The sequence below is a fragment of the Maylandia zebra genome, linkage group LG17 (genome assembly GCF_041146795.1).
Source record: "Maylandia zebra isolate NMK-2024a linkage group LG17, Mzebra_GT3a, whole genome shotgun sequence".
Lineage (NCBI taxonomy): Eukaryota > Metazoa > Chordata > Actinopteri > Cichliformes > Cichlidae > Maylandia > Maylandia zebra.
In genome coordinates this window covers 28,534,418-28,561,439 of record NC_135183.1, presented here as the reverse complement: position 1 = coordinate 28,561,439, position 27,022 = coordinate 28,534,418, and the positions used below count along the sequence as shown (strand labels likewise).

The 27,022-nt window shown below is 39.8% G+C and overlaps 1 protein-coding gene across 1 annotated transcript; it reads right to left on the bottom strand.

Moving 5' to 3' along the window:
* Positions 1-2,195: 2,195 nt before the first annotated feature.
* st8sia1 (ST8 alpha-N-acetyl-neuraminide alpha-2,8-sialyltransferase 1) lies at positions 2,196-22,056 on the bottom strand. The gene is made up of 5 exons (XM_004548267.3): positions 21,229-22,056; positions 20,406-20,550; positions 14,784-14,893; positions 10,905-10,997; positions 2,196-9,408 (listed from the first exon to the last, which is right to left on the bottom strand). The coding sequence occupies exons 1-5, from the start codon at positions 21,405-21,407 to the stop codon at positions 8,928-8,930; spliced, it is 1,008 nt and encodes a 335-aa protein (XP_004548324.1). The 5' UTR covers positions 21,408-22,056; the 3' UTR covers positions 2,196-8,927.
* Between the last annotated feature and the right edge of the window lie 4,966 nt (positions 22,057-27,022).

The window sequence follows — 27,022 nt, the reverse complement described above, 5'->3', positions numbered from 1 at the left end:
CTTCATTTTGTTCCCGAACCAGGTTCTTCAGTTTCTTAAATTCTGGAAACTCTTGCGTCTCCCTCGTTGTTCTTCCTTAGGTGTAGGGTGATGGATAGCCGGCTCCAAATCTTCTTCTTCTTCTTCTTCTTCTTCTTCGTCCGATAAGTCTCTTTTCATTTTCTCTAAGATTTGCTGAGCAAAGTGATAGGCTGCCTTCAATGTTACGTTCCACCACCTTATCCAACCGCAGATATTTTCTTTGCTTTTCGTCTCTTTTGGACTGGATATCACCACCACCATCTCTTTATCGTAGGTCTTGGGTGAATAAAACTTCTCTCCCCGTTTTATTGCTTCCTCAATTTTCTCACTCAGGGTCTCAGTGTCCGTTTCTTCATTCATCCCTTTAAGGTGCGCCCGGACTGACTCGTGCCAAGAGTTAAAGCCATTTCTGTAGGGTATCACTCGGCAGAGTTGCTTGTGGGTTCCCTCTGTCCCTCCTGTGGCCTCTGGACTTTAACCTTCACCCAGTGATGAGGGAGAGCTCCCTCCTTCCTCGAGGGTCTACTTCTTTTTCTCCGTTCTCCTTAGAGTTCTTGGTCTATAGTCTTTGTCGTCTTGAGTTGCTCACCTTTCAAAGCCTCTCTTCGCGCGCTGAGTCAGGGATGATTGGTCAGCTGCCTGGTTGCTCTACGCTGTCCTCCGGAGTTTGGTCAATCCTCCTTCGATGTTGCATTACTCCTGACAATTTCCCTCCTCAGAGTTGGTCATCTTGATTCGATGCTCGGGCGGATGTCCCCTCCACTGCACACCTCCTCTGTGGCAGTAGCTCTCTGCCTGGTGCTCGGGTCGACGTCCTGTCAGCTGCACACCTTCTCTGCAGGCTGGTCCTCACTGCCCCTCTTGGTCGTTTCAACAGCTGTCAGTGGTGCTCCTTCTGCTGCTTCTTTGTTAGTGGACTCAATTCTCCTCTCGAGCCCACCCAGGGACGCCAAGCTATTAGATCCCAGTTACCCCTGTACAGGTGGTCTGGACCGGCTCTCCATCCTTCGGGTCAGAGTCCCTTAATCCCTACGGGTATTACCTTGTTAGGTGATGTTGAGACTAGTTTAAGCCGGTGGCGAGGAGACTCGCTCAGCCTCTAACTGCCTTCGTCTAAACGCCCGCCCTGCACTACCTCTGACACTATGCTCTCATTGGCAACCTTAATGAAAGATATTTGTCAGCCACACTTATTAACGGCAGCTCTCCTCTAATGATCTATGGCACTTGTTATGATTATGATTTTTTATTAATCTTTTAGCAATGCAATGCATACATAACTCTTTTTATTTGATTCTACGCTTTAACAAACACAACAACTTCCCTTATTTCCATTTGTGACAAACATGCCGGAGACTCTCACATTCTTCTGACAACTTCATTATATTGCATAAATGTCAGTTACAAGCTTAAATATATTGTTGAAAACTGTAAGTACAACCAGGATAGATCAAGTAAGCAATTACTCGCAATTATTTACAGAAAATTGTGAGATTAATTAGTTATTTTTTTTAATCTATTGACAGCATAATATATATAGCAGCAAGGGGGCAGTTGCCGTCCTTCTACTCCTTTTTGAGTGTTAAATTATAATCATGGTTTTTCTTATGTTTGTTTCATGCTTTTCCTTGTTGTCATAGTATTTCAATATGTTAAAAAATAAAGCCACATTACTACAGATTACATTCCCTCTAACCTCCCTAAATAAATCTTCATCATTCTTAATAGGCTTTATCCTATTACCTCTCTTTTTATCAGACAAAGGGCCTTGAACATTAATACAGCACATATGAGGCTGAATGGTCCAGCAGGGGGCACGGGCCTGGGAGACAGTTGTGCAGCTTTTCCTGACACATTTTCTAAAAATTAATGGCCCGAAAAAATAAGCCATGCAGACTGTAGGCTGCAGCAAGCAGAAGGTGTCACTGATATATTCATAACAACTAAAGAAAATAAGCAAGTAAATTTCAGTGAAATTGTAAGATGAAAAGCCTTACATATGAGTATGAGCAGCCTGGGAAGTTTACATGAAACATGTTAGGTGCAGATTGAGTACGCGAAGGATGGGAAAAGGGAAAAATTTGCCCTTCTTAGTGTGTAGCTATAAAACACCACCATCAGCACCATTTCAACACTCATATTCTTAAAGAAAACCACAAAAAAATGCATATTCCTTTTTTTATTGGATTCCTTTATTCAACTTGTTTATTGATAAGTTGGATTCATTGTTTTTTCCCCCCTCTTAATTTATCTTTCACAGTTTATTCCAGGTGGCAGATAAAACTGGTTCTAGTCCAACAGCAGTCCTGATTTATTTTACCATGCTGAGGCAGGAACATGTCATAACTTCAATGAGCGGATAAGGAGCAAGCCAGAGTAAAGCAAAATGCAACGCCTTCAATAAGGTTGAATTTCTTCATCTTTTTATATCAAATGTACTCAGTCAAGGCAGATAAGACACATGTACACGGCAATTAAAACAAAAAAAAAAAGCTTTGCATAACATTGAATATTTAAATGTGTAGAAAAGCTGTACTTTATGGACACATCTCAATCCAAACACAGGGGTGTGGGAAGGCAAACTGTATTTACACATGATTATTTCCGTTTCAATGATCTTTGACTAGTGTCTTTGAATTTTAAAGATTTCTTTTTAATACCCTCGGGGGTTGCATAAAAATGTCTTCCTATTTGAACTGAGGATGCAGATAGCAAAACAAAAACTCATATACACAGTGTCATTAACTTGTGCAGTTTCTTAGCGAAACTATTGATTAGATTGATCAGATCACAACTGGTTTAATTAGTGTACTAGCTGACCCACCTTACTATTCCCCTTACACACGAATGTGAAGATTTCACAAGCAACCTGAACTGCTCTGAGTCCTGATTTGCAGTACTAAACCCTCACTATGACAACAAAACACTGTTTTCCTAGCAGAAGATATCATTACCATGACGCCGTGGAACTGTATTACAGAACTAAGAGCTAATCATAGGTTTCACTTTGTCATCACATGGAGGTGTCTAATTTAAAAACACTGCAGATAAAGCATGTAACCTTTCTATTACAAGGGTGTTACCAGTGTGCACTGCAGCCACACATACTGGCGCTTGATGGGAAATGCTGGACGGAGACAGGAAAGAATATGCTAACAATACTGCTTTTGTGTTTATGCTGTGATGCTATATTTTAATTGCACTTTTTTCAAAAAACCTCAGAGAATGCTGTCTTTTGTTTGACATTTTAGGAAATATATATATCATTTGTGTCCTAAAGGTACAATCAGCAGCAAGTTACCTTAGCTTAGCAAAAACATGCAAGCAACCTTTGTCCAAATGCTACAAAGCTCATAGGCTAGGGCTATAAAATTGTATCTTTAATTTGTTTTCCATTTTTTTTAAGTACACAGATGACCAAAGATTAAATTTGAGTGTGAGTTGACTATTAGTGGATTTAGTTTAGTTACTTTAGTTGTTATTTCTGAGCTACAGTAAGTTAAGCTAATCTAAGATACATTTACAACTAGTGCTTCTTAGCTTGGGTTAGTAAAAACAGTAAAAAAAAAAAGTTAAATTGGTTCTGTCAAGTCTATCTGTGAAGTGGTTTAATTGGCTCTTTGGTCTAACTGTTACAAAGCACTTTTAAAAAAAAATTTAGATTACTTTTTAAAACTTTTTCTTTAATGGTTATCTCTCTTACATTGTTTGTTGCAGAAACACCATTTTCACACCAAAGTGACTTCCTCTGTGTGAGGCAATTACTTGCAATTGCAATCTAGGAATTTGTTGCATTTTTTGAAGAAACACAGAAACAATAAAATTTTTAATACTAGGGGTTTAAAAAAAACAAAAAAACAAAACCCAAACACAGATCTGTAAAGTCACTTTTTGGGTCGGTTAACGTAAAAGAACATTACATATAAATATTATTATTAGCTGTTATTCTGACCACTAGCCATCTCTTGTGAGTAGTGCTAAGCAAAATTTAACAGATTTTTTCAGTTACACAGAATACAATCACAATGGTACATTTAAGTGCTGTGTTGGTCACTGACACAAGTGTAAGCAACTTGACAGCTGACATGTTGATTAAACATGATCCGACTGCTTGATTTATGTATGGGAAACCCAAAAGTACTTCTAGCACTAATTAAGTTTCCAATCGCAATGTAAAGTTGCTCTTGTCTTCCTCTTTCTCACATACACATACTGATGGAAATTAGTCTACAGCATCAGACCCTGACAATGATTAACAGAAAGGCCAAGTGGGTGTTGGATTTTCAAAATAAAAGTCAGCTATGTCTTAACAGTAGACTAATATGCTTTAATATATGTGTAATTTACAAAACAAAAGCCCTTAATTCTTTTATAAAATTAACAACACTGATAAATAAGAGTTTTAGAATAGAGTTTATCAAATTCATTGTGCCACATTTTAAAATTGGAAACCTATTTCATTAAAAAAAAACAACAAAAAAAACCTTTTTAGGACGAAGTATCATGCATTTTCTCCCTATAATGTTTTTACCCCCAACTTTCTGCAACAAGCAACAGACCAAGTCTAGTATTGTTGCTACTTCAGAAATTGCACAGTTTAGTTTTATCTTGGGTAGTTAAATGGGACAAGTTGTGATTTTGCCAGGGATATGTAGCTGTATGCTAAGCTACTAGTTACACTTTGCTGTAGATAAATATTTACTCCACAGAAACCAAGAAAATTTTTTAAATTATATTTCTCATAGATTTCTTACAATTAATGATGCAGTCCACTCAGTTTAGTGAAACAGGTGTTTTAGTACAGGGATAGCTAACTGGTTTTAGACCTGCAATTTTGCTAATGGACACATATTAACATTTACTTCACTTTCACAGACAAGTGCAGCTTTGCTTATTGTGTTTTCACTTGCTCAAATCACTCATAGTATCAAATGAAAACTTGCATCACAGCATAAAAAGTCTGGGTACCAAATGCACATAAGTATTCAAAGATCGTCATGCTTTCCTAAAGTTCAAATTATGTCACATATCATTCATTCACTACACTGGACAGGAAACACAACATGAAATAAAGGTGCAAATATGAAACATCCCAATAGAAAGTACAAGAAAGTAATAAATCGCATACCTAGACCAGCGCTAATTTCAGCCAAATTCAAAGTCTTATAGAACAACAGATGTATTTTGACTGGACCTTTTTTTTTTCAAATTATAACATGGTCTAGCTATGTGTACAACTCATTTTAAGTTACATTTACATATCATCAGCCATTATTACATATCACATATCGTCCAACTGATCCAAATTTAGCCAAGAAAATCAAGATACATGATTAGCATTAGAAATATCCCTTGTTTAAATTATTATTTTCGCTTTAGTAGAGCATAAAGGCACTGGACCTTGTTCAGTGTATCAGAGTGGACAAGAACATAAAGCACAAACCTATGAACATAGTTCAACTTTGACTCAGAGGAATATAGTATTGTGGTACAATACTCCATGCACTTTCCAGTTAGTCATCCTTCGTTGCTAAATAACAGCATGTCATGATCACATTTATCACTCTCAAATAGCATTTACAGCATTTTTAAGAAACAGCTCTTTCAAAACAAGTACACCACTTTCAGTCTGCAAGGGCTGCAAGTCCACACAAACATATGCCGTGTTGGCTTGTGTGTCAGCAGGTTACTTTTCCCTTGTGCAAACAAAAAGAAAAAGAAACTATTCTAACAGGTTCAGTTATTCCTGTGCTACAATGTAAAATGACAATAACGGCATGAATAAATCACAAAACTTACCTCATAAGTTCAGGTAATGATAAAAAAAACAACAACACTGATTGAAATGTAATTTAGTGACAGGATTTTTCTGTCTCTTTCTGTCACGCCCTCACTCAATTCAACATCATGTATCAAAGAGACCACTGTTGGCACTTCACAAGTATAGTACAGTTACCAAGAGACGACTTCCAGCAGCCCCTCTGAAGAAATGCACTGGCTGTGCATTTTTCTTTTTCTTCTTTTGGTCTACGAATTCTGCTAACAGTTGAAACATACCAAAGATTCAGTCATCGATGATTAGAGTCAAATAAAAGGTGAGGTACTTATGTGTGTGTGTTCATTTTGTCTAATTAGCATAGCAAATGTTCATTTTTGCTTATAGATGTTTTCCCCTTGACAATGAACCTTAAAAAAAGAATTGTCATAGTCCTGAAAAATCCCATTTGGCAAAGAAAACCATTTGAACACCAGGTTAAAATGCATCTTGGCTAAACATTCTAGGGAATATCGTACTTAAGACAACATTTCTAATGGCTTTTACTTTGAACTAAAGCTCTATTTGGCACCCCAGCGCTTGTTTAAAGGAAAGCAGAGAAAAATCCTTCTATAAACACAACTTTTAATCTTCTTTCTTCACCCCCCCCATGTGTATATTAGGGGTGCAACGATACACAAAATTCACGGTTCGGTTCGGTTCGATAGTTTGGTGTCACGGTTCGATATTTTTTCAATACAAAAAAATGTTCATGCTTTTTAATTTGTCATTTATTAAAATTATAAATATATATTTTAATTCAAAAGTACAGTTTTTAAATTTAATGTTGCTGAAACAACAAAATAATAATAATAAAAAAAACTATCTGATCGAGAAATCACTCATCTTTAGAAAAGAGAGTTTATTACAGAGAAATGGCTCTTTCCAAAATAAAAGCTATACTATATGCTTCTTCTGGGCTATATTCTCAGCAGCATTTTAAATATATCAGGTCCCCATAAGGAGAATCACATGCTAACAGCTGTCTAAATGACTCGGGTAAAGTTTGTAGCATGCGTGCTTGTTGTTTTTGTCTGCTTCCACTTGTCTTTTCACTAGGATGATGTCGGCGTAAATGTGCAGTCATGTTCGTTGTGTTCCCACTAGTGCTGTCAGCGTTAATCTCGTTAAAATGACATTAACGCCATAACACGGCAAATCTCCGTTAACGTGTTACTGCAGATCGCCCGTGTGTGGGGCTGGACGGCGTCAACACGTTAACAAGCTAACTGTGCTAACGCACTAGTTCCCACAAATTGAGCATTGCGTGGCACATCCGACATACTGTTTTACTTTTGTCCATGACGCGCTTACCATCAGGGTCATACTTCACATGAAAACCAAGATAGTACCAAACGCCAGATCTGAATGAGCGTGAGGGAGCTTCAATTTCAGGTAGCGTTGAGGCGGTTGCCATGTTGCAACGAGCTTAGCTTCTGTCTTGCGCTGCGCTCAGTGGATCTGCACTCCACAGTGCAGCCTAGGCGGAGTAGTCGAACGCAGATCCACTGAGCGCTCAACACAGACAGCATCGGTGGCACGGTGGTTAGCACTGTTGCCGCACAGCAAGAAGGTCCTGAGTTCAATTCCACCATCAGGCCGGGGTCTTTCTGTGTGGAGTTTGCATGTTCTCCCCGTGTTTGCGTGCGTTCTCTCCGGGTACTCCGGCTTCCTCCCACCATCCAAAGACATGCAGCTTGTGAGGATAGGTTAATTGGATAATCCAAATTGCCACTAGGTGTGAATGTGCGAGTGAATGTGAGTGTGAATGGTTGTCTGTCCCTATGTGTTAGCCCTGCGACAGACTGGCGACCTGTCCAGCGTGTACCCCGCCTTTCGCCCTATGACAGCTGGGATAGGCTCCAGCGCCCCCCGCGACCCTGAAAACGATAAGTGGAAGCGAATGGATGGATGGATGTATTGTTTGATACATATGCGTACTGAACCAAAAGCACTGTATCGAACGGTTCAATATCGATATGAGTATCGTTGCACCCCTAGTGTATATGTGTGTGTGACTTCTAGTTTTTTCCCATGTTCCCCTTGGTCCTGTTCTAGAAGACAGATTCATCAAACACTGAGTCTAACTGATTAAATAAAAGATGGGAAACTCCGTTCTTGGCTCTAGAAAGGATGATAACACTTAGTTCAGTCAACTCGGAGCATGTTCACCCTGAGTTAGGCATGTATGTGAGTGGTGGAAAAAAAAGCCCTCCTTGATCAAGCTAATGATACCATGATCTATCCTGGCAACAGGGACATAAACAGCAGAGCACCTATTTTAATCCAGCGTACTCTGAAGTATGAATATGTATCAAGAGTCATCTTATTCACCTCAGCACTCAATTGAGTTTTCGTTATTAGATAAAGCTTACATCCTTAGCAGCAACAAGCTAAAAGATGTAGCTTGACGAGGATAAAATGCAGATGACAGCAAGTGAAGCTAAGACGGAAACTGAATTTGGTAATCTTCAGTGGAAGAGAGGTCCAGGTTCAAACGTAAAATTTTTAGACTATTTAAAATCTTGGCCGATGGCTTTTAATGACTCAACTTCAAAGTTTACCTTTTTTCCCTTCCTCTATTAAATTTAGCTTCTATTCAAGTTACTAGGAACTACCATTATCTCTAGTCTTTTAGTCTTATTTGTCCCCCTTTCCGCCCTCCACTTCTTTTATTCTTGATTAACAAAGTCCCAGAGGGGAATGTGCTCCAGCTGCCCCTTCTGTCAGTTACACACAGTCAGTGCACAAAATCCATCCCCCAACCATCCACTCCCATACTTTCACATGTATTAGTCCCAGATGATGCTTTCCATACAGACACTCAACCATGCACACATACACAATTTCAGAAACACAGGTAGATATGGCTAGTTTCAGGAATGTGTAAATATGTTATGCTGTGTGAGTGCGTGCCTGCATGTGTCACTGTGTTCCTTTTTCCCTAGTGTGGCTCATATGGGTGGAGGACATTCTCATAGTAATTAGGGATCAGCTGGGCTAGGGTGGGGGTGGGGATTGGGGGTTTACAGCAGGAATGCGTAGGGAGACAGATGGAGCTGTGTGCAATCGCTTCACTTTTCAAGGTGCTCTAACTTCCTCCTTCCTGAGGGGCGCAACGTCCCACCCTCACACGAAGCGTGCCGCTTTTGTGCAGATGCCAAAGCTGGACAAACTCCTCAGGCATGGCATGGAACCATTTATAGGGCAGGATGTTGTCGTAGTAATGGTGGCTGACCGGTCGCTGATCCAGGTCGACGGAAAACGGCCAGAAGCCGTAGGTTGTGACTTCCTCACACAGTCCTAGGGCTAAGCTCACCAGGAAGAGCCCTGTGGATAGGCGCCTGGCGTGCACACCGTGGGATTTCCAAAATTTACCCACTGTGCGTAGGAATTCAGGGTTGGCAAAAAGCATGGTGAGGTTGGAGGAGGAATCTGCCAGTGTGTAATATGCCCGCAGTGATGGGTCTGTGCCAGGCCTCATGGAAAACGCAGGCATGTAGATGTAGCTCGAGCCATAGACCTTCATACTATCCACAAAATATTTTCTTGACCACAGAAGGCTCTGAAATCTGAGTAAGAGAGAAAGATAGATAAAAAGATGACTGCATAACTGTATACTTTAGAGTGATCGCTAACCTGGTGACTTCTCTCCAAACTAAAGATTGCTTTCTTCAGTTGCTTTCTCTTTCTGCCAGTTGTTAAAGGAAATGACCTTGCTATGCTGGTGCAATAAATCTATAAACTACAATGGCCTATTAGACTAACACTCGTGACCACTTTTCAGCAATTTAACATTTAACAAACATTTAACAGCTTCGAGTAAACAGACAATGTGACAAAGAAAAGAAAAGGCTTTGTATTACTACTGCTATTACAAGTTATTATTTATTATGATGTCTTTTATGTTTCTTTAAACCCTGATTACAATGCCTAGTGTTGCTTCTGCAAATATTCTACTTATTGTTTAGTAGCTCTGGGCTGAGTTGTTCTTGTCTTATGCATATTACAGCTATAATTTGTGTCTTCTGCAAAACCCATATGTAAACTCTTGCATATCTCATGCCTTCACATTCATTCCACAACTCAGTCCATTAGTCTTTTCCATCTGTCTGTGCCTGTGTCCTCAGACGGATGCTTTCCTGCCCCCATCTACAATCTGTGTGATGATCCAAGATGGCGGTGCGGAAAACAGTGTTCCTGTCTTTGTTTTGCTCTTTTTCTTGTTTTTCACAACACTGATATAGTCGTGAGCTCCTTCTCAAAATAAGAGAAGCAAATCCACTAACTTTTTAATCACAGAAGAGCTACGAACCACACTGACGAACTGCAGCTTCGGAGGCATCTACCATCGGCGACCCCTGCTACTACACCTTGCCCACAGTGGAAACGTCGGGGCATCTACCATTAGCAACCCCTGCTAGCAAGACCTCACCTACAGTGGAAACGTCTCAGGCGGTGCGAGAGGAGACAAAAGAGGGGTAAGGGCTGAGGCATCCGGAGCAGGCTAGCGGCTAATCCACACAAACCCGCTATTCCCACTATTGCACTGTTCAACATGCGCTCCCTGGACAACAGGCTGGATCATGTACACTTACTTCGGTCCACCTTGAAGTCAGTGAGAGAGTGTTGTGTCTTCGTCTTTGTGGAAACTTGGCTTAACAATAACATTCCCGACAGCGCCATTCAACTCAACCGGCTAACATGCTTTCCAACCCCCCCCCAAACATACAAACTCTGACCCACCACCATTGCCATTTCACTGACTGCCCCACACGAACTTGCCCACAATCACTATGATTGTCTTGGACACTGCTGTTTAAATAATTGTATAGTATTGTATTGTGTTTTACATAAGACTTTTATTTTATTTTATTATTATTATTTTTCCTTTTTTGTCTTTATATTTTTAGCGTACACTGAGGGCCATGGGAGCAAATTCCTGTGTAAGACTGTACATATGGTCTTTGACAATAAAGCTGACTTTGACTTTGAGTGTTTCTGGTCAAGTGACAAATGTACATTTGCTTAGTGTTTGCGACAGTGGTGCAGTTTCCAACTTGTTTACCTTTTCTCTATGATGCTTGGGTTGGCTGTAACCAGATGTGTCTTTGTGCCCACATCCTCCGCATATTCCTTTGAGATCGGTGGAAGGTTACACCTAAATAAACAGAACAAACACGAGTCTGAGTTTTCAGTTGGACAACGGCAGATCAGCTCTGAACATGTTTAGCCCAAGTTAAGTGCATGCGTGAGTAGAGAAAGAAAACCATCATTAATGGAGCTCTAATACTGAGATTCACCATAGCAACAGGTAAATAAAGAGCAGAGCATCCATTTTAATCCAGTGGACCGAGGAATAACAATGTGGTCACTATAGGCTATGAGATTTTTTTTAATAAACAGGAAGGGAAAAAGGAGTCATTTCAAATTGCTTGATCCGCTCATGATCACAGACACTATACTTTCTGTGGTCACCTATTACCAAACTTAATTTTTTAGAGAGTCACTTTGACTACGTTCACACTGCAGGCGAAAGCGCATCAAATCTGACCTTTTTGACCCTATGCGACCCATATCCGATTATGATATGACAGTTTGAAAAGAAAAAATCAGATATTTTCAAATCTGACCTAGGTCACTTTCGTATGTGGTACTGAATCCAATAAATTTCTGATGTTTTAGAAAGCGACTGCTGTTTGAATGGTCATGTCGCATTAAATCTGAATGTCAGACACTATATGTTTACATAATTTAACGACTGCATCTCAGCCTGTGACCAACTGTCACCGTGAAATGTTCAGAACACAGGGTGTCTAGAGGCTGAATTTAACACTTACATATTTAGTTCTGTTTTAGATTCTTGAACTCAATTCGACTCGATTTATTTCACATATTCACCCCCAAGATCCCAACTGTGACAGCCTTATCTTTTTTAAATCAACGTGAATGATATCCAGTATGGCAAATGACAGATTGTTGATCAGTGTGTTATCTGCCGTAAGCTTTATACAGAGTTAAATAATGATTGCTAAAGTATATCAACATTTTTTCCAGAGAAATAAGTTAATGTTTCTGTGCTGTCCCCAGAGTCACAGAGTTAAATAAATGGAGACCAGTTTTTCCAGGTTTTTTCCTGAGTTGATAAGAAATGTACCATAATCTCTGTCTTCGTTCTCACATTGACAACTGATTATAAAGCGGTGATGGTTAAGGGGGTAAAATAACAAATGTCTAAGTAGGATTTAAGCATGTGTAAAAACATAAACTTAATTCACTAAAATTTTTCGGACCAGAAGTCGCACTGGATTATAAGGCGCACTGTCGTTAAACGGGTCTGTTTTCATACATAAGGCGCACCAGATTATAAGGCACATTAAGCAAAACAAAACAGTCAGATAAGTCAAACTTTACTGAACTCATTCTTCTTGCTTCCTCCACTTCCGTACCATTGATTCATTAATGTTGAATTCTGTTGCAGCTGCTCCATGTTGTTGCAGTATATTAATGACTAACCTCATATTGTGGGTAGATTATCTCAGTTGTTCTCCTGACTGAAGTTTGGTCCGTTTAATGGTCCGTTTAATTTTTATCGAGTGGAAAAAAGTTAGCATTATGCTAACATAGCTGTATCACTAGCGATCACGTAGCACATCATTATATACCAGCTAGTGCAACTTCAGTAACCCTGCAAACATCACTGTTGTTTAGTTTTCTGTCTTCATTTATGTTGGAAGTGATAGCAGAGCTGTATGTTTTAATTTTTTCAGAAATCTCTCAGTCAGAACATGCTATATCATGTTTAGGTAGAAACTAGCGAGCTAACTTCCTGCTAACTTCTAACTCCATTAAATTTAATAAATTCCGTTTTCATGCCTGGATGTTAAACTCAATTCACACCTGGTAAAGCAGCAACGCTGATCATTTTATTATAAATGAACGAATTTAGACAGTTTTTAACTCTCAGTGATGCCGCAGTGTTCATTTGGCTCTGGGACCTGAAGCAGACGGAGGTTTGGACACAGATTACTCCGCAGGACTCCTGACTATCCATCAAGTGGAGCGGCTTTGTAGCTTACCAAAGTTGTACTAAAACATTTTTTGACAGATTTTTGAGTGCCGTGTACCACATAAAATCTGTTTGAGGCCAGTAAGCACAAGTAGAATTCATACATAAGGCGCACCAATTATAAGGCGCAGTGTTGATTTTTGAGAAAATGTAAGGATTTTAAGTGCGCTTTATAGTGCGGAAAATGTGGTAAATTAAATTAATTCACTCTGTTTATTCACTCTAGTATTATGCACTGTGACAGCAACTTAATGAGGAAGGAAATTTAGTCAGAGAGAAAGCGAGTTTATGGAAGAAAATGTCTGTTACTCTGGTAACTGGCTCAGACCTGACAGGACTTGCGGATAGGAAGAACAAAGTGAAGTGGAAATGACGAAGAAAGAAAGAGCAGAGCTGGAGCAGGAAGAGGCATAATGACAAAGAGATCATGATCAGTGTTGCCAACTCCTCAGTAAGGAAAATCGCTATTGGCTGTCATCACGTCATCACCTAATTTGCATAATTGGTCATGCTAATCTAATTGTAACCTATGTTGTTGGAGAGAGAAATAACATCGTGGAAGAGATATAAAGTGAGTAAAAAACGTCCTAAATGCATTTAGAATTTATTTAGAGCTATAAATTAAATTTCTTTTAGCAATTATTGTTTTTTTTAATGTCACAATTCCAGCCCTGCTCCTTTACCCGGGCTTGGACCAGCAAAAGTGACCCGAAATTGGCACTCTGGGAGAGTTACTTTGTGTGTGTGTGTTTATAAGTAGTTTTAAACCTTGTGATCCACAAAACAGCATAAGAGTAAAAGAGTAAAAGAAGAACTGACTGCGTTACAGCACCCGCTGCTTGTTGAGAGTAAAATGTATGTGGCTGGTTTCTAGACACAGAAATAAAATGCAATTAGGTGGAACAGTGATGTTCATCTTCGCCACAGCAATCAAAACGGTGGGGCAACATGGTGGCTTCCACAAATCGGGGGACGCTCCTATTATTTTTAATGGACAGAAATCTAAGTTTATGCAAATACATGATTTGTTGGAAGATGTAATTGCACAATGGATCAATGAATATTTATGAGTAGAGTATTTTTTTTCTATTAATTAAACTCAAAAATGCTTACTGTACCTTTAAGTTAACTCTCTTTCTGGAAGAGAAAACTCAAAGCTAACAGACAGCTCAACAGACATACAGCTGTTACCTAAACCTTCTTCCTGGAAAACCTAATTTAAACATAAGACAGAAACAGTTTCACTTCACTGTCGCTCAAAGCAAAAAAATGCTCTGTTGTGTTTTCTCGAGGCGGACAATCAGCTGTGCTTTGTGTTTAGACTGACACATACCTAGCCAGAATACGTCAGTTACCACGAATTAAAAGACGTTTGTGCAAATGCAGCTTGTATCAAGTGTTTATCCAGAAGTATTCACTATTTCCTGGCGCTCTCAAAGGTCATCCTTTAGTTGAAATGCATATGTCATGCATTTTTCTGCATGCACGAGGTCTGTTGACTGTTGATGGTACATTAGTTCTTCAACTTGAACTTCTACTGCCCTTATAACTGATGAAAATGTACCTTTCCCCCCCTGGTCTCCTCCTCAGTCTCAAGTCTTTGATTACTTTTTAAAAATGCCAAGACAATCAGCTTGTTTATAAAATACAATCGATAGTCCTAGTATAACACAACAGAAGATAAATATCTGACATACCCCATCAGATGTTTTTTTTCTGCTTAACCTCTTTTCTTTCTCATCCTCACTGTGGCCCATTTTTCTGTCTCTGTTCTTCCTTCTTTGTTGAAATCGACACCAGCTCTTATAATCACTGATGGTATCTAGCAGGTCTCTGGGGAACTGCTGATTCAAATTTGGAGTGTTTTTTGTTTCTTACCTCATAACAAAGTCGGCCTGGTCGATATCCCTGCCACACTTGCTGTGTCTGAGAATGCCGCCATTGCCCACCACCGCACACTTCTTCAGGGGAAGCTGCAAAGGGTTTTCCTGCACAGGAGACAACATTAAGCTTTGTTAGAATGCACACAGCCACTAGCTCCTAAACACATGATGTAACACCCCGGGCCTAGTGCTAATGTGCCTTTATAGCCCCCGGGTGCTGACCGACAAAACCAGCAAAGTGATAAGAAGAGTTGAGGCAGGCTGATGTAATAGAGATGGATCATACACAGTTTCTGTGTATTATCCAGGACTTTAAACGTGGCATGGTTGTTGGTGCAAGAGAATTTCAGAAACTGCTGATCTATGGAGATTTTTCCATACAACCACTGCATGACAGGAGTTCTCAGCGAAAATGCCTTGTTGATGCCAGAGATCCAACGATAATGGCCAGATTTTAAGCTGATATGACAGCAACAGTAACTCAATAATCACTTGTTACAACTACAGTATGCCAAAAAGCATCTCTATATGTACAGCACATTGAAACCAATAAACCATGAATTTCGCACCCCAGCCTCAACTCTTGCGGCCCAGTACCAAACAACCTGGGGGTTGGGGTCCGCTGCTTTACACAACATGCCTCATTCACTCATTCAGCCATTCACATAAGCACTTTTGTCTACGTCTAAGTGCTTTCTAACACGCACACTGTGATGACACACATATTCCTACTTTCTGATAAATGCATCACAGATCAAATTATGAATCAGTATCTTGGCATGCAGACTGGAGCAGCCAAGGATCACATCACCAATATTCCAGTTGATGGAGAGCACTGCTCTAACCTGTATATACCTTTCAACATTGCTGGTGCCTTTTCCAGGGAACCATTTCCACTAAAGCACCTCCATATCAACAGAGATGCAGACTTTTTAGGTGAGCGCTGACAATACACCTCACAGCCCCTCTCCTTTTTAATCTAGAGGATATGGTGTCCATGTCCCCCCCCCCCAAAATTTCTACTTTAAAATCTTCCATTTTCCACTTTACTGTAGTCCATTTGAAATAAACAACCAACAAGGAAGTGACAACAAAAATTACCAGTCACTACCAGTAATCAATTTTGTTGCAGTGAATCATTATCTTACCATCACCACAGCTGAAAACTTATTAAGGACAGGATTAAAGCTGCTGCAGAAGACACTGAAACACCACCCAAAAGAAATGTCCTCTCTTTGTGCATTGACTGCGTTTAACTCAAGGGAATGGATTAAGTGAGACAGTGGAAACAATTGTTCTCATTATTCCCCTCAGAGTGCACCCGCTTGAGGCACACACACACACACACACACACACACACACACACACACACACACACACATACAGACTCTTTGCCCTTAAGAGTCTCTTTTAGACCTTTAACAGCAAACCAAGAAGAGGACAGGAACCAGAAAAACAAGCTAAAGCTGTAAAGTTCTAAAGGAAGACACTTGTTTCTTTAGCAACAGCACCAACTACTTACATTAAACCAAATCTTTTACTAATACGTGGACATATCTTTTCTTTGGCTTGTTAAGTTGACCTGATTTATCCAACTGACTGAAAAGACAAATTTAACATGATATAAAAGAGAAAACATGTTTAAGTAGTTAGTGTTGGACTTCTGTTCTATTTTTTGGTGTTATAATGTGCATATAAGATTTTTCACTCAGTCAGTTGTGCTCCATACGCTGTCAAAGGTCTAGAGAAAAGGAAAGACATCACTAAGTAAACATAAAAAAAAGATTATAGGACTCTACTGCTCAGTTCACTGAGCTGTATGTATATATGCTCTGTTTCAGTCACTGAACTAACCAGCAATTAACTGTCAAAGCCCTAATTGGCACATTCCCTGGCACATGCCCAGATACTGTAGCTGCTGCCAGCTTGGTGCAGCGTGGCTGCTTGTCGGCATTCAGACCTGCAATCACAGCAATGGGAGTTGAGAAGAAGGGAGTGCTTGTGTGTTTGAATTTGAGCACAGTACATCCCACCAAACTATCAGTTGTCTTTTTACTGGGAACCATAACTAGCCACAATATAGGTTTAAGGAAGTGAAACGGTCCCCATAAAAATATGCAATGGACACAAGGACATGGCTCTAGAGAGGAGCAGGGAAATGAAAAGATGACACATAGAATATAAAGATCTAATCATAGTATTTAGTCAGAAAAACACACTTGGAATAAAAGAAATGTTGGGCAAAACAGTCACTATAGAGTCAGTTCACTTAAAAACACAAAACCCACCGTGTTACCTTATCGCACTGTTTTCTAATGGAAATAATGTTCAGCTCCACTGTTTACAGTGTTCTGAGCACTGTCTGCCACACATGTCGACTAACAAGTACATGAAGTGGAAAACTGGTTTAATATACATACATATACACAATATACATTGCAGAAAATGCCATAAACTACTCCATCATCTTTGCCTGTAATAAGACTCTAACACACTATCTGTACATCTAAAGAATATCAGCTGAAAACCTCATTTTAGATTTTTTTTTGCTCTCTTTGCATGTTGTGAGTTGCTGGTCTCCTATGTCCTGAAAAAAGAGCTTATTCAATGTGCAACAAGCAGATTTGCAGTTTTCATCGAAAGTGTTATCGACAAGTTTGAGGTGAGAAAAAAAGTTGCTAGGTTTGTGTCCCCTGTCCGGCCAGACCAAAGCTAAAGTATGATTTCAGCAGCTGTGTATTATTATTGAGTGACTTGGTATGAAGTGCATTACCACTGGCATTGGCACTGGTACTGAGAAACGTAGAGAAGGAAAATGGAGATCCAACAGTGGTTCTGCACTGCATTATACATCAACATGCAGCAAATGCTCGACATGTAAACATACCACGTCTGTTCTCCTGAAATGTGTAAAAACACTGCCAATTCTGAGCATTTTGAGAACAAACTAAGGCACTGTATGTACTGCAATTTAAAGAAGTGCGTTGGCTCAGCAGGGGAAACGTGTTAAAAAGATTTTTTTAAGTTAAGAGCTGAAGTGATGTATTTCAAGCGTTTCATGGAAATTGGAAGACTGGATGTTCCTGAGATCAATGATCCAAAATGGATAATGGATTTGGCATTCCTTTTAGACATGACACAGGAGCTAAAAATCCTGAACCTAGATCTACAGGATCCCGGACAGCTCATCACAACAGCCTATGAGACTGAACTGTGTAAAACTCAGCGTTGTGGGGTTTTTTTTGTAGTCTTCGAACACTACCGTGGGCCTCCAATGAAACGACCCCAGCTCATCTGAGATTGAGACTCCTGCTCTCAATGTAAGAAACAAAGCAACGCTCCCAGTATACTTAATTGAAAACGGGGCTGTTTTGGAAATCTCAAAACCAAGGTATATAGTTCCATTAGAATTAAAAAAAAATAAAAAATAAACAGTGATTTGGATTATAGCTGACACATCACCAAAACAAAAGGCGAGGTCTTGCAAACTGCTTGATTTGTCCAAAACACATACATTTATTTTGCCATCATCTAAAAAAAAAAAAAGAAAACCAGCATATCTATATTTGAAAAACAGGATCCTGTCTTTCTGTGCCACTGTTGCTTAAGAAATCTTTCCTGTAATTGGTTGTGTAAACAGCTGCAGGTTCATCTCCACAAATGAAATCACAGTGCCAGATTTAATTTGGATAAAGCAATGTAGTCTGATTTTAGAGGATTATGTGGAGCAAAGATGCATAGATTCTGCTAAACAGGAAATAGGAGAGGTGAAGTATGCAATCTACTGCTATGCGCAGATGATCTCTCTCTTTAGCTCAACATTTTCTTTTACATTTGCAAGTGATTTATCTGCAATGAAATCCCATTGTTGCAGCATGTAGTACAGTCAACTACTTGTGAACACAAATATCTAATCAGACAATCGCATGACAACAACTCATTGGTCAAACTAAATAGTGAAATAGGGTGACTTAAGTGTCTTTAAACATGGCATGGTTGTTGGTGTCAGAAAAGCTGGTTTGAGTAATTCACAATTGCTCATGTACTAAAGGTGGGAATCCCCAGAAACACTACGATACGATCACAATTCTTCCGGCACGATTTGATATCAATGTGGTTTTTATTTTGCAATTTGAAACCAGACCGTGAAGCATGTCAACACTATGGCAGGCTCAGAATTAGGCATAAACATGAAAGCATGAATTCATTCTGCTTGTAGCAACAAAATCACTTTAGGCTGGTTGTGGTGACGTAATGGTGTGAGGGACGTTTTATGGGCACGCTCTAGGCCCCCTTTGTATCAACTGAGGATAATTTACGGCCACACCCTACCCAAGTATTGTTGCTGGCCATGTCCATTCCTTTATGACTATAGTGTATCCATCTTCTAATAGCCGCTTTCAGCAGGATGAACCTTCTCACAAAGTTCAATAAAATACAATCTGGCTTCTTGAACATAACAATAAGTTCACTGTCCTGAAATATCCTCCACAGTCACCAGATCTCAATGCATCAGAGCACTCTGCACGTGGAGGACTGGATGAATCTCGTCATAGATGTGCAGCACATAAATATACAGCAACTGTGTGATACTGTCATGTCAATAAGGATGGAAATCTCTGATGAATGTTACCTGTACCGTGTTAAATATATTATACACAAATAATTAAGGCAGTTCACGCTAGTACTAACAAACTGTACCTAATAAAGTGTCCGGTGACAGTAAGTCTATGTTTAAACCAATAAATTAAATGCAAATGCAAACACACACAAGTGCCTAGGTTGGTCATTTTATTTAATTATTCACACTCACCTCCCCCTGTCCTTCATGAAAGAACATGCACAGCTCATGCCTGGAAATTAGGGTAAAATATTCATCACATGTACCAAGAAGGATATTTGACTGCAGATCTAAAGCCTCAGAGAAAGAACTCAATACGGTAAACACAGCAACAGCACTTACACCTATAGCTCCCCTTTCGTTGCTGTTTCTACTCATGAACACAAAAAACCCTCTTTCCTTTTTTCCTAAGTGAAAATAGAGCAAAGAAGAAAGACCTTGAAGCCGCGCCCCTTTCCAGTTTTAAGTAGTGTCGCAACAACACTGTCCTAGACTTAAGTGGAGAAAGAAAAGCAGAACAAGACTTATATAGTTGAGTGTTATAAAAGGTCAGAGCAGGAGCCTTTTTAATGTTTAAAAAAAAGCTAAAAAGGAAATTGCAGGGAATAACTAACTGTATTATCTTTTTCAGCTTTCAAGTTGCCCCAAACCACTAATCCCGTCACATCTTCATATCGACTCCTGTCCACACTAAGAGCTGTAGACCTGTAATCCTCTCCCCTCCTCCATTATGGATCAGCTAGATTTCACACTAACACAGTCACCACAACACATCTGTAATGCACCGGGTAGGACAGAAATCAATTTTCAGTTATTTGGTCTCAGTCACATCTCAAAGACACAGCTGCCGGTCTTAATAACATGCATCTCTAGATGTGGGAAAGTCAAAACCCCACAATAAAACCCAGAGGAAGGACTCGTATGTGAACTGACCGTCACAGCAACTCACACAGTACTATTTTCTGAGAAACATAAGAGCGTTACTTATCAGTATACCTGTACAAAGAGAGAGTACGTGTTGTTGTTGACGGTGTGCGAGTAGTAAAACTCGCCATCGTACCACAGGACTTTGCCCACAGGGGAGTTCTCCTTGGTCACTGCAAACATCCGCTTCGGATCGCAGCATTCTGACAGCAGCTTCCTGTGGAGAAAGGAGGAAACACCAATTTTGGTGACTAAACTAAATTAGATACTTTAACTATATTACATCATTACATCAAGCTAATTTTAAACTACCTTTTCTCCCATCTGTTAATTCCCAAGAAGCAAGCAAATCTAAGTCATCAACCTATAAAAGGTCTTTATAGCTCCATTAAAAGAGAACCACAGAAACAACCCAGCTCCAAGTGAGCATCACATCCTCCAGCAGGCGTGCTCTTCAGGGGTCACTTTCTCTGATTACCCTGTAATCAGCTTTGCCTCTGAGAATGTTTAATAAGATATAAATAAAGCTGCTACTGTGTAACTAACACACTCAGAGCTCTGTTTTTGCTTTGTCTGTGGTCATCTTTATGGCTGAGACACTACTGTAATACACTAGAATTACTCCCTTTAGAATTATGGTTTTGTTTGTCATAATTGTTGGTCTTAAAGCACCAAAATATTAAAAGCATGTATTAATTACGAAATTGAAACTGAAATTAGAGGCCTATTTTTTCCTGGGAATCTGTTACATTCAGCAATAAGCCTTAAAATTATTATTAATCATTTCATCTTCTCTTGAAACACACTTAAATCCAGGGGGGGGGGGGGGGGGGGGCACACACTGCCAATCACAGCTTGAAGCTTATTAAAGGAAATTCAGAGCTCTGAGTCGAACCTGTACAAATCGATGCCGGTCTGGTTCTTCTGCCAGTCTTCCCCCTGCCTCAGCACCTCCTCCACTATTTCTTTATCGCTCGGCAGTCTGTAGACAGGGAAAACGTAAAACCAGCAAAGCACCAGCACGCACAGAGCGGCCCACGCCGACAATTTGGCGCGGTAGCATCGCAGAAACATCTTTCCCTTTTATTTTATTTTCCTTCTATCCCTCTCTTTTTTTTTCTTATCTGTTTCTCAAAACCACCAGCAGAGCGAAGCATGTGGTGTGAAACGCAGTCTTTTCAAAGCAGGTCTCTCTGTTCGTCCCGAATCCCCGTCTCATCCCGCAGACGCGGTGGGGGTATGAATGGAGGAGCAAGGTAGTCTGTTATCCAGTTGTTTGGCTCGAGCATCAGTTTGGAAATCCGTTTTTTTCTTGGCGAGGTTTTAACAGCGAGCAGCGTCTATCCCTGCAACGGCTGGCGCTGGGTCGCGGGGCTGTGGGGCAGCGTGTGTGGCTCTGCAGGAATCTGCTGTTCTGTTCTTGGTGCATCACCATCTCCATTACAGCGCGCGGTTCGTGAGGAGGCACGCGTGTTCCCTCCAAACCCCGCGTCCTGCTGCATCCCGATTCTGTATGTCCCACTCCTTTCCACCTGGATCTCTCTCGACCCCCACGACCACGATCACCGCGCGTTATCGCCCAGATCCTGGACTGGGGGTCTGCGGTGCAAGTTAACCAGCTAATTCCGACTCAGCTCCCCTCCACCTCCCCGTCTTTCTTCTATCGACACCGCCCCCTCCCTCACCTCTTTCCCCTCAGACAAAGTGCTTCTTGTGCAGTCGGAGGCGCATCAATGCCAATAGTACCTCGTGCGACAACGGAAAACGGCTTTCAAAATAAAAGCACACGCGATCCTTACGGCTCACGCTTGTCCACTTTTCCCCTGCACCTAGCAAGCTGAGAAGGACCTGAACACAATTTAGCTTTGAATTTTATTGAAATTATTTTATTAAAGTATCTGCTCTAACACAACATATAGATAAAATCATGGATAAATAGCTCTTCCAGCACGTCATGTTTATTTAGGGATAACCCAAACAGTAGATGTTATACAAGTTAATCACATAACCCTTTTTAATGGTTTTATGGCCTCTGTCGTTGTAATGCAACCTTTGTAGTAGATTTTCTCCTCTTGCTGGAAGTTCCTTTTTGCCCTTTAAAATGTTTCAACAAATCTTCTTACTGTTGGAGTGCCACGTTTCTCTCTCTACAAATCTACAAATATATAAAGCAAAATCAACTTTGGTTTAGTCCTGACTAAATATTTAACAGTATATTTACGCATGCCGCACTGTAGAGCATGCTGAGCAAAGGCTTTTGATGTTTTTATGTGCAAACATGCAACCGAGGAGCACATGGAATATTATAAGATTATAATGCTTCTAGGCGTGCAGTGCATTCTGCCAGACCATATAACACACTCACATAATGTCAATAAAAAAGGGGGAATAAATTCAAATCTTAAATTTGCAAATGTGTCGATAAAGCAGTGCCATAAAACACATGCCTTAGAGCATATTGTGTAATCTTGTATCTGTTATGATAGCAGTTACAGGTCTTAATCAGTTTTACATGAAAAATATGCTATTCTAATCCCATATAAGAAGGTGAAGCTGAAGGTACTGTCCTTTTAACACTAAAATGTTAGCTGTCAACCTTAATGTTAAACATTCTGGCTTAAAGAGCAGATAAACACATCAAAATCCAAAGAAGACTTCTTATCTCAAGGAGCTGGAACCTCAGCGGAGCGTGCGACTCCAAAGTTTGCTGTACGAAGTTTAACCATCAGCGCTTTCTTCTTTGGACTTGCCTTGAAACATTTTTCGATTATTAGGCACTATCTTGATGATTGATTTCATAAAGTAAAAGGCACAGCATCCACATGCTACTGTAATATCCACTGAAAGGCTTCTGCTAAGTAATTTAGATTCCTACTGTGACAAGTGACTGTTTATAATATTACCTGTACATTTTTTTTAAATCTTTTGACTTTTCTTTTACAGCATATTTCAACATATTTCTCCAAGTTTCTTGAGTGAGAGTCTTTATTTTAAAGATCCTGCTTCAGAGTCACGTCTGTATTACCGCTGACTTGTCAATGACTGACGCGTAAAAGCAAGCATCTTCTCTGATGTGAATCGCTGTCGCCCCCTGCCGGACATCTCCTGCACAAGCGAAATAGGATTTCACATGAGACGCTGGTGCAGCTGTGAGATTACCACACCTCAACGCCACACTAAAGCCACTTTGCGATCTCATTTTAATCCAGACTTAACCATCTTCAGACGATTGCTTTACAACAAAAAAGTCCCATTTTTGCCATGTGCCCAGGATTTTTCTTTTGAGTTGGACTGTACCTGCAGCTGCAGTATAACCTCCTGTGTGAACCTTCGCTATGTAACTGCTTTATCCCCCCCAGAATAATCCGGTGTGTGGGCGTAGGCATACCAGATTTTCAGTAACTTGAATTTTTTAACTTTGCTTCCAGCTGTGCTTTCTCTCAGGATGCCTCTTTGACCCTGCCAGTTATGAGATACTTATAAGGGAACTCAAGACAAGGCACTTATATATTAAAAAAAGATACTAAAAATACACAAGAAAGAAAAAAGAGCCTCACAAATGTTTCTTATCAGAGTGTAGCTTGATAAGGGAAGTGATGTGATAGCATCACACAACTGCTGCAGATTCGTGAGCCGTACACGTCCATGATGTGAGCCTGCTCATCCACGACATCCCAAAGGTGTTCTTTTGGATCGAAATCTGGTGACTGTGGAGGCATGGTCAGCAAAAATAGTCAGGAGGGCTGGGGCATTCAAATAATGCTCATTTGACACGAACACACCCAAAGTCCCAGGACGATTACATCTCCACCTCCAGTCTGAACAATTGATAAAGGGCAGGTGGTTTCATACTGGCATGCAGTTTATGTCAAAATCTGACCCCACAAACTCAAACATTTTTTCCAATCTTCTATTAACCAGTTTTGGTGGGGTCAATGTAAACTGTGTAAACTGTGCCCTCCGTTTTGTGTTCCTAACTGACAACAGTGTGGTTTTTCTATTGCTGTAGCCCATGTGCTTCAAGGTTTGAAGTGTTTGTGCCTTCAGATAAGCTCTTCTGCATACCTTGGTTGTAACAAGCGGTTATTTGAGGTACTGTCATTTTGGCTTGAAAAGTCTGCGCATTATCTTCTGACATCTAGTATTAAGAAAGCATTTTTTTCTAGTGGACTGTTCTTCATTTCCTGTTTTTTTATGTGCCTGTTTTTGACGCACCCTCTGGAAACCCTAGAGAGGTTCATGTGGGGAAAATCAGCAGTTTCTGAAATAGTCAGACCAGACCATCTGGCGCCAATAACCACGGTCAAAGTCACTTAAATGGTATTCCCTCATTCTGATGCTCAAGTTTAATACATGATTATTAAAATAACTCAAAGTTGTACTTTAGGGCTGTAAATGAAAAAAAAATTACTTTCATTTTGTTTTTCCTAAAAAGTAGTACATTTGATACACAATACACACGATAACTTAACTTGTTATGTCATGACCATGGGTTCAGGTGGACTATGGAACATATGACAAATACAACAAATGCAAAATATAACTTTAAATATCTTCTTTAAATTCAAAAAAATAATTTTCCATTTGTTCTTTCCTTTAAGCCCAAAAGTAACTGACCTATTTGTGAAAGCAGCACCAGTAGAAAGTGCATTACAAGCAGTTCCCCGATACCAAGGCCTGCCTAGTTTTCTTTTTGGGTGCCCGTGTGCCTGTGCAAAGACAGGAGGGAGTTGGGTTGCATCAGAAATAGCGCTCCCACCTGCTGAGGATCACTGGAAAAAAAATATGACAGGACATTTGTTGTCCCCTTCATCTTCTTCCTTTTACTGACACTCGTTACACACTGAGGTATTGTCTCTTTAGCTTGCCCACCGCTGAAAGCAGTGTACTGCTAATATGACAGATAAGTTGGTAGTGTATGCCATAAGAATATTTACTGGCACAAAAAAACCCAAGCTCTTAGAGTTATGTTGTCTATGAATTTAATGGAAATTATTGGGGTAAAATGATTCAAATACAAGCTGACGTAAGATATATATTGATTTAATTTAAAAATTGCAAAGACAAAGAAGTTTGAGATGTAACAAACTGAACAATAATACTGGCAAGCAATCTTCAGATTTCTAGCAATGAATATTTAATACTCTATCTTGAACTTAAGAGCTGCTGAATGCACTGCTCTTAAAGCCACAGAATGCAAAACTCATCCGCGATACTAAACTTGAATGGTATTATGTGGTCGGTCTATAATGGCGTTACAGTGAAGTCAAGTAGGGTCAGAAGGAACCATGTCTGACAGGCTCATCTTTTAGCTGACAGATATTCTCACTAATTTTCACAATGATTTCTAATCTGTGAGAAGCCTTCAAGAGAGCAAAGGAGCATTGACTGTTCCATGTAACATGTGGCTCTATATGAAGATGCCCTTTGTAGCTAATGCTCAGTTTACCAAAAACACCTTAGCGCTTGCATCAGTTTTATTCCAGTATAAGCCACTGGAAAGATTAGAAACTTGATGCTCAGGGGTTAAGTGATTTGCAAGAAGAGTCAGCGCTCAGGTCAAGATTAGCGCTCATACTCTGGAGTCTTTGTAAAGTCGTGCCAAAGAATTGTTGACAGTAGATGTTTGTGTTTTGAAATCTTTGTATATGCGCCTTCTTCAGCTTTGAGCAACTGCCTTGCTTTTTAATGTAGTTTATTTAAAGAGTGTGCACTGTTGGGATTTCTTTGACTGTTTTGGTAATTCTCACAGAAAGAATTTGTCATTTTTTCAAATGTCACTGAAAAATGACCCTAAAATGAAACAACAAATATTTTGAAACTCTGACTTTTCTACACCAAGATGCTCATTTCACCCCAGGAAATGAATGGCTGTTACATGCCTTGTCACACAGCAGATTTTTCCTGTCTTTACCAACTTCCAGTTTCCATTTCCTGAAAATTTTAAAGGACAGCATGTTGCTTTGAAAGCTGTATCCAGCATTAACAAGGTCTTGACCATTTGTGCTTGCAGTGATTTTTGCTTTCTACAAAGCTTTTAGAAGTGTTCCTGAGCTCATATAGTCATACGCACAGAGATTTCTCTGGAGTCTGTAAACCGTTTAGTCATGTAAAGACCTTGGATAAGAAAACCCCAGATTCTTTGCAACTGTCTGTAAAAAGAAAAAAAAATGAATTAAACTCTGTTTTTTCACTGTACCTGCAGTAAACCTTACCGCATGTGTTGACACAGCTAACTCGGTTAAAAGCAGAGTACAATGGTGAAGAGGCCTGATCTATTCTTAGAGTATGATTGTCTGCATTGGCTAGCCCCAGTAAAGGCTTTAGGTTTCTCATAAACAGCATATTTATTACTGAGAGAATCTCTTTAGCTATAATGAATTGATGTAATTGCTTAGGTTATATAGCTACTGGCTTCACCAACATAGAAGAATTGGCAAGCTTTCGAATGTCCTTTTTATGAGAACTTATAATAATGACAATATTTGTTACTAATATATCAGCTTGTGAATTTTTCCAATTATTCCAATTGGGAAAAATGATAACATTTCAAATGCTGATCTCTAGACAATACCATTAAGGCAATGCTACGGATTTATTATTACACTTTCCTTGTGTTGTCAGTGTCAGGGGAGGTGATATTTAGTGCTTGGTCTCTTGCCAGCACATTCTTGGGACCAGACGTTATA

Bases quoted from the DNA above. Each gene is read 5' to 3' on its own strand.
- st8sia1 (XM_004548267.3), bottom strand. From the start codon at position 21,407: ATGTTTCTGCGATGCTACCGCGCCAAATTGTCGGCGTGGGCCGCTCTG. The intron at 10,998-14,783 runs GTAAGAAACAAA...CTGTTTATTTAG, and splicing joins CAGGCCGACTTTGTTATGAG to GTGTAACCTTCCACCGATCT. The intron at 9,409-10,904 runs GTAAACAAGTTG...TCTCTTACTCAG, and splicing joins CCAAGCATCATAGAGAAAAG to ATTTCAGAGCCTTCTGTGGT.